General features: G+C 55.2%; 1 protein-coding gene across 1 annotated transcript; it reads left to right on the top strand.

The window, feature by feature from the left end:
• The first annotated feature begins 3,642 nt into the window (after positions 1 to 3,642).
• Positions 3,643 to 7,432, top strand: MRPS23 (mitochondrial ribosomal protein S23). Its single transcript, XM_086624694.1, has 5 exons — positions 3,643 to 3,714; positions 3,839 to 4,006; positions 4,947 to 5,024; positions 5,140 to 5,263; positions 6,625 to 7,432. Exons 1-5 carry the CDS (start codon positions 3,671 to 3,673, stop codon positions 6,772 to 6,774), a joined length of 564 nt encoding a protein of 187 aa, XP_086480820.1. The 5' UTR covers positions 3,643 to 3,670; the 3' UTR covers positions 6,775 to 7,432.
• The last annotated feature ends 253 nt before the right edge of the window (positions 7,433 to 7,685 follow it).

Raw genomic sequence — 7,685 nt, 5'->3', positions numbered from 1 at the left:
TGCTTTTTGCTGCCATTTCGTTACAAGGAGGGGAAGAAGAAAGAACTGGGGGTGGGGAGGGAAACACCAGCTCCAGCCCAGCTCCAGCTGTGCCCCTCATGGCTGCAGGTGCCCCAAAGCCGCCCTGGCTCGTTGCCTCCCTGCTCGTGTTGGTGCAGAATTTGCATCTGATGATTTTCCGGAGAAAGCGAGCGCTGTGGGAGACCCATTGCTGGTGAGCTCCTGTCTCCATTCAGGAGCAATTCCTGCTTCCACCCGGCACGATGTTTGGTTCAGGAGCAGGTCCCGTCCAGTGCCTGTCACAGGAGAGCATGAGAGCACCAGGAGCAAGCAGCTGCAAGAGCCCGGGATTCGGGGAAAGCCCCGCCACAGGCAAGGGTGATTTGGGGACACCCCATACCCCCGTTCCTCCCCGTTTCACCTTGGCAGGCAAAGCGATGCCACCCCGAAGCACGGTGGGTGCATGGGGCACCCACCGCTCCCCTCCGCTGTCCCCTTGCCGGGGTTCCAGCCAGAGTCCAACGCAAAGGGCTCCACTGGGGTCAGAGGCTGCAAGGATGGGCTCTGCACCAGGGAAACCATCCTGGCACCGAGCGTGCCGGGCAGCAGAACTGCCAACCCACGGTGGTGGCGGGGGCTGTGCCCGCGGGTCCCTGTGGAAGTTCCCAGCCCGCCCATGGCCAGCTACGCATGTGGGGACCTGCCTTTCAGGAAAGAGCGGAAAAGGAAAAACGCTGCGGCTTACCCGCTTCATTCTGAAAATAACGAGCCTCCCGGGGCCGGGGCGTGTGAGTTTTCTTTAAACTGGTTCATTAGTGTCGCGCAGCAACTCCTCCGTGTCTGCCGAGCAGGCAGCCCGGCTCCTTGGCGTTGTCTCCTGGCGGAATGGAACGTTTTTGCCGTGAATTAGTTCTGAAATCCGTGTTATTCATCTCCAGCCCTGCACGTTTCCACACCGTGCCGAGCTGGCGGGATCGCTGGGGCTGCAAAGTTGGAGAGCGCGGAGGTGGACGGCGGTGGTGGAATTGCTCCCGACGGGACTGGTCCCAGAAGCACTCTGGTAGGGAATTGCCTGCTCGGCACTGGGCTTGGCTTCCCCTTCCTTTCATGTTCCCTGCAACAGGCTGGAGGAGGAAAACTTTTGGTGAGAAACTCCTTGGAGGCTCAAAAAGCAGCAAATGGACCCAAAGATGAAGGGGGGGGGGGTCTGTGCCAGGTGCGAGGGGAGGGCAGGTGCCCACCAAGCCCCACTTACAGGAGCTGGGCGCCGTGTCCCCAGCCAGCACCCAAAATCTCGGTCTCAAGCCCTTCATTTTGGGGAAGAAGAGGACATTTGGCCTGAGCAGGAATTACCCTCCCGGGCAGCGTTAGCAAGGCAGGGTCTCACCTGAGGGGCTGTGAACCATGGAGACCACTCCACGCCTCCATCTCCCCAGTATCAGGGCTGGGGGCACGTGGAGCATCCCCCTCGCTCGCGGGGATGGGGCCAAGCGGCTGCGAGGGACCAGCCGGAGTCTGCTCGCCCTGCACCAGCTGTCCAGGAGCAGCTTTCGGTTGCTGGCGGAGTTAGAACTCCCGAGCCTCATGCGTGGCTTGGAAACCTTCCCTGTGAAAGAAGATGCTGGAAAAAGTCAAGGCATTCTTGCCTTAAATGTCAAAAGCATGGAAATGCTGGAGAAACCCTGGATGTTGCTGTCCCGCGGCGGCCAAGCAAGCCGTCACGAGCCCGTGGGGGAGCCGGGGCTTTTTCAAAGAGCTGAAAAGACCGGAGCCTGCCCAGTCCTTTGAGTAGCTCAGATGCAGCCCTGGAACGGTCCCAGCAACTCCCTTTGGAATTCTTTTGCTCTACGGGGGCTTTGAAAACCGTGTTTTAAGAAAACCAGCAGCTGAGAAAACCCCAGGACCGAAAACTGTGGTCAGATGACGCTAATGCCAGACGTGGTTCAGCCTGGCATCGAGTACCTGCTGGCTGTCAGTCTGCTGTGGAAATTTACTGCCCCCTTCCTTCCCAAGGCTGGAAGATGGAAGGAGGGATGTATTTTTTTTCCCATCCGCTCATTCCCAAGCTAAGGGCTGCACCTAGTGACCAGGCATCGCTCGCTGCCGCACTTCTGCTGGGAACACTGGAAGGCTGTTTGCACAGGGCAGACAGCCTGGGTGTAGCTGCTGGGTTTTATAAATCCAGGTCAAAACCACAGGCTGGGGCTCTGCGCTGGCCAGGCACCGCCTGCTGCCACGTCCTGGGCTGCCCAGGCCAGGATCAGGCCATGGTGCAACTCCTGGACAGGGCTTGTGCAAACCACGGCAGCAAATCCCACCGTTCCCGCTCCATCTGGGTGAGATCCACCACGGAAAGGCGACCGGGGCGAGACCGATCCTCCCGCATCCTGCTGCTGGTGATGGTTTGCAGCCCAGTGCCACCACCGGTGCCCGAGCTCCTCAGCTGCCACGGGGACACAGTGATGCTCAGCCTGTGGATGCCATGGTGGAGTGCCATGGCACAGGGCAGTGCCACGGGTGGGGAAGACAAGCCTCAGCCTCCGGGAATGTCATTCCTGCCATATGGAGAGAAATGTCTCCGCTGAGGAGGTGCAGGCACGACACGCAACAGCAATCTGGGACGTGGCCCCTTCCCATGGGACTGCCTGGCGCGGGCAACAACGGCCGCCGCTTCCCTTGGGACCATGTCCCTGGTCTGAGGCGGCCTTCCTCCCCCGCCACCCACAGCGGAGCAGCCCCGGCGATGGCCACCCTGCCCACGTGGGCACAACGGGGTGGCACCTGCTGCCTTCGTGCCCAGGGTTATCCGCCCTCATGGCTCCCCTTCCCGAAGGCCGGGGGTGGTTTAGGGAAGCACAACTGGTGTCACCTTAGCCGAGGGCTGGTGCTAAGGAGGACCCTGGTATTTTTGGACATGGCCTTTCCCTTTTTTCCTGCCCATGGCACCTCATGGAGGGTTGTGCCCCAAACCTTGTCCCCTGGTTGTGTTTGACGGTTTTGGGAGTGGAGCTGCCCCTGACCTCAGGCCGGGGCACCGGCGTCCCTCGCGGCTCAGGGGGAGCCGACACGGGCACGGCGGGGGGACGGAGCCGAGCCCGTGGCAGGGGCACGGCCCGGGCTGAGGGTCCCTGCGCTGCCATTGCCTCCGGTGCACAATATGGCGGCAGAGGCCTCCTGAGACGTGGCTTCGCGCAGCCCTCGGGACTCCCTGTCCTTCCCGTGCTGGGCTGCAGTGGGTGGGGGCGGCCGTCCCGCCCGGGCGGACCCTGTCCCGCCGGGAGCGCCGCCACTGCCATCTCCGAGGTGAGAGCAGCCCCAGGGAAAGGGCTTCCACCCCCGCCGCGGCGTTCCTCAGCTCCCCCGGGAGCCGCGGGAGGGCTGCGCTGCTCAGCCGAGGCGGCGGGCCCCGGCCCCGCGCGCTCCCGTTCCGACGGAGCCGCAGCGGGGCACGGCGGCGCTGGCCCTTTAAATCGCCCGGGACCGCGATCCCGCTGCGCGCCTGCTCGGCTCTCGGCTGGCGCTGCCTGGGCGCCCCCTCCCGCCGCCTTCTTTCGGCTGTTGGCTGCGCGCCCTGGCGGCGGCCCGGCCTGCGTTTCCGCTTCCGGGTGGAAGGGCAGAGCGTTGCTAGGGGGGCGGCGTTGCTACGGGAGGCCCGGCCGCCCGCGCCGCCATGGCGGGGAACCGCATGCAGAAGACCGGGAGCGTGTTCAGCCGGTGCGGAGGGCGGGCGGGCGCGGGGCCGGGGGGCGCTGGGAGGGCGAGGCGCGGGGTCCCGGGGAGGGCGGGCCTCATGCCGGGGGGTGCGGGCGTCCTCTGAGCCGCCCCGCCGCCCCGGCAGGACCCGCAACCTGCTCCGCATCGGGGTGATCGAGAAGCCGCTGTGGTTCGACGTCTACGCCGCCTTCCCCCCGCTGCGGGAGCCCGTCTACCGCGTGCCCCGGCCGCGCTACGGCAAGGTGAAGGATGTCGTCCCGCCCGTCTTCTACCAGGAGGACCAAGTGCGAGCGTGAGTCGCCGCCTTCCGTCCCCCAGCGGTCCGCGGAGCGTTCGGCTGCCCGTGCCCCGGCAGGTGTCCGTGCAGCGCAGAGCTCCGGGGGGGCGGCCACCACGGGCCGACTGAAACCCTCCGTGAGCCCGCCGTCAGCTCCTCTGACCCGCCAGTGGTGGGGAGGGTTAACTGTCATTTATTAAACTGTAATTATTTATTATTATTGGAATTTATTAAACTGTAATTTATTGAGACCCCACCTGGAGTACAGCGGTCAGCTCTGGGGTCCCCAGCACAAGAAGGACATGGAGCTGTTTTGAGTCCAGAGGAGGCCACGGAGATGATGCGAGGGCTGGGGCATCTCTGCCGTGGAGACAGGCTGAGAGAGTTGGGGCTGTTCAGCCTGGAGAAGAGAAGGCTCCAGGGAGACCTTCCAGCACCTTCCAGTACCTAAAGGGGCTACTGGAAAGCTGGAGAGGGGCTTTGGACACGGGTGTGTAGTGACAGGACACGGTGCAATGGCTTTAAACTGAAAGAGGGGAGATTTGGATTGGATCTAAGGAAGAAACTTTTCACTCTGAGGGTGGTGAGGCACTGGCACAGGTTGCCCAGAGAAGCTGTGGCTGCCCCATCCCTGGAAGTGTTCAAGGCCAGGTTGGATGAGGCTTTGGGCAACCTGGTGTAGTGGAGGGTGTCCCTGCCCATGGCAGGGGGGTTGGAACTAGATGATCTTTAAGGTCCCTTCCAACCCCAACCACTCTGTGATTCTATGAAAACAATTAAAAACACTGGAACGAGCATTTCCGTGTAACATAACAGCTAATGGGAAAGGTGAAGTAGTTACGTGACTACTTTTTGTTGCAGCCTAAAGTAGCTGACTCTGATGTTGGTTATTTACTCCAAGACATATCCTGTTTGGGGTTTGAAAAACTAAACTGTTTTCTTTTTTTTCAAATAGGAGATTTTACAGAATTTACGGCAGCGGCCCAAGACCTTTTGACCTGTCGCAATCAAACTACAAATCCACTTGCCAGAGGTAAGATTAATTTATAACTAAACTAGAAACATTTCTGAAACTTGTCCATTTCTTCTGTTAAGTCAGGGGACCAAAATGTTATTTGTGAGAGTAAAAACACAATCTCGAAATCCAGGTTCGTCGAGAAATTCAATGAACTGAAGGAAGAAGGAAGAATTGAAGAGGAAAAATTGTTTGAAGAAACAGGAAAAGCCCTTTTAGCCAGTGGGATAATTTTACAGAGAAGAGGAATGGATAAAGTAAGTGTTCAGTATTCAGAGTTCCTTGGCCAGTGGATTCAGCAAACTTCACTTCCAGGCCCTGAAAGCTGAGTTAGTCTGAGTGAAATTCTCAGCAAATTGCAGTTTATTACAACCTGATGTTTTTTTTTATTACAACCTGCTGGTTGTAATAAAAAAAAAAAAAAGGTCTTTGCTGTGCAGAGTCAACTTCTCTTGGCTGTGACTGGCCAGGGTGAAGGTGCTTCTTGTGGAGCACTTGTTCTGGTGATGGAAGATTTAAGTCTTCAAATAATCCATCGATCCATCGCTGTGTCTGTGTAAACCATTTGGAAACGTGTGTGTGTGTGTGACCATATCCATGTTATCCCTGTCAGGTGGCAGGGGGAGATGAGAACCTGTTCTGGTTTGAAGGTCACAAACGCTTTTCCATCCCTTTTTAATTGTTAAGTAGTCTAATGCACTCTTGTTCTTCAGTCTTGATCCTGAGCTGGAATTTTTTTCATAAAGCTTTCCAGTTTGGGTTGTTGTGGTTTGTTTTGGTTTTGGTTTGGTTTATTTTAAAGGTATTGAAATAGAGGTTTGTAGTCTGGGGGTTTTGTTTATTTGTATTTTTGGCAAGAAAATAACTGTCCAAAAGAACTGTCTGAAGTTCTTCAGAAGAACTGTTCTTCAGAACAGAGTTGCGTTCTTCAGAAAGCTCCTGCTTTCTGTTTTCCTGAATGTGCAAGAGCGGGAATAGCTCCTGGAGTCTAGTTTCTTGTTACTTCAGGCAATTGTCGTGTAACTCGTAACATAAAATGGGGTGAAAAACCCAACTGAAGATGCTTCTAGAACAGCACACCGGGTAGAGCAGGACGTGGCTGCTCTGTGGTGGTTAGAAATCTTGTTCCTTGTACCATTTCTTCTGGGAATGCTGCGCTTTTAGTCAAACACCCTCAAAAAGAAGGGAGAAGGTACAAAAGCTGCACTTTTAAACACCATTAGCTAAGTTAATTTGTTATTCTCCTTTGTAATACGCTCTCTGGTCTCCTCCTGGTCCACTTTCCTCTTGGCCGAGTGTCCGTAGTGCTTTCCCCAGTAAAAGAGGGTGAAGAGGCACAGGAACTGGTTTTGCTTAACGCCCACAATGAGCGTGTGAAAAGATGAAACCACTGACTTGCTTTCATCTTTGAGCTTGAGGTCAGCAGTCTCATTTAAATTTCTTGCCCTGGTGATACCTTAACACTGGATTTACCTTAAAAATGGTCTAAGCCTGAATGAGAACTTTTCTCTCAGCTTTTTTTTTTTGAGCTACAAACTGGCTGTTGCTTCCTGTTGTTCTCTTCAGTCACCCTTCAACAGGAACTTTTGGCAACTCGTTTTTCTGTCGTCGTCTGCAGGTAGCACAACAGGATCATCAGGATGTTGAAACCAAGGATTCTGCGTTACACCTGCAGCTTCGAGCTGTGTTGGAGGAGATGCAGGAAAAGAAGAAAGATCAGGAGGAGCCGACGCCGGAGCTGGCAGGAACGCAGAAGGAAAATCCCTGACCCTCCTGACGGCCGTGCAGTTGTCCTGTGGCGCTCGGCTGCACGATGTGCCCTGCTGGGGCAATCACTTGCTCAGGAGCCACAGCCTGGGGGTCAGAGACACTTTATGGGGGGAACAGGCCTCAGTTCTCCAGCTCCAGTGTCTCCCGTGGTCGTGTCGGGAACACGTGGTTGTTCTTCTGTCTCCCCGTTTGTAAAACTGGGAGATAATCCCCTTTTTTGAGGTTCAAGCACGTTATCTCAAATTGTAAGTCGGAAAAGACGAGTCTAAAAGTGGAAAATTAAATGTTTTCTTTAAAAATTGGAAGTTAAGTGTCTTATTTGGAGTAGGAAAGGTGTTTCTGAACTTCTGGCACCAGACGGCACAGTGGCAGTCCTGCTGCTGGAATGGCAGAGGCCGCGTGGAGCAGCCGGCCGAGGTGTCGCAGCGAATCGAGGAGAGAATGTGCTCTTCCTCTTCCTCTTCCATCACTTGCTCAAATTCTGAGTAGGATAACGTGTAACACCACCGGATAATTTGGACCTTTGCAATGTTGTAGTGACTTGATGGAATTGGTCACATCGGAAGTGTGAAACGCCGTGTTACAGCTGTTTGCTGAGAGCTGTTACAGAAATTGTCACCGAAACTTTGGCACAGAACAACGTAACAAAAAATCAGTCTTACTCGGGTTTGGAGCTGATTAGATTTCATTGTTGTGCCTGCAAACTCCAGTGCCTCGCTTCTTTTTTATTAAAGATTTTTGGCTTTGGACTATATGAAAAACAATTACTGTTTATACTTTTCTTTTCTTTTTGTGTTTGTGTTTTTTTTCTTTTTGTGTTTGTGTTTTTTTTCTTTTTGTGTTTGTGTTTTTTTTCTTTTTGTGTTTGTGTTTTTTTCTTTTTGTGTTTGTGTTTTTTTCTTTTTTTGT

This window comes from Tauraco erythrolophus, chromosome 21 (genome assembly GCF_009769465.1).
Source record: "Tauraco erythrolophus isolate bTauEry1 chromosome 21, bTauEry1.pri, whole genome shotgun sequence".
Lineage (NCBI taxonomy): Eukaryota > Metazoa > Chordata > Aves > Musophagiformes > Musophagidae > Tauraco > Tauraco erythrolophus.
Note: the sequence above shows the minus strand (reverse complement) of the source record. Positions and strands in the feature narration are given on the sequence as shown.

Excerpts from the sequence above, each read along its gene's own strand:
- MRPS23 (XM_086624694.1), top strand. The coding sequence starts at position 3,671 with ATGGCGGGGAACCGCATGCAGAAGACCGGGAGCGTGTTCAGCCG. Across the intron at positions 3,715-3,838 it reads ACCGGGAGCGTGTTCAGCCG|GACCCGCAACCTGCTCCGCA; the intron begins GTGCGGAGGGCG and ends CCGCCCCGGCAG. Across the intron at positions 5,264-6,624 it reads AGAGAAGAGGAATGGATAAA|GTAGCACAACAGGATCATCA; the intron begins GTAAGTGTTCAG and ends CGTCGTCTGCAG.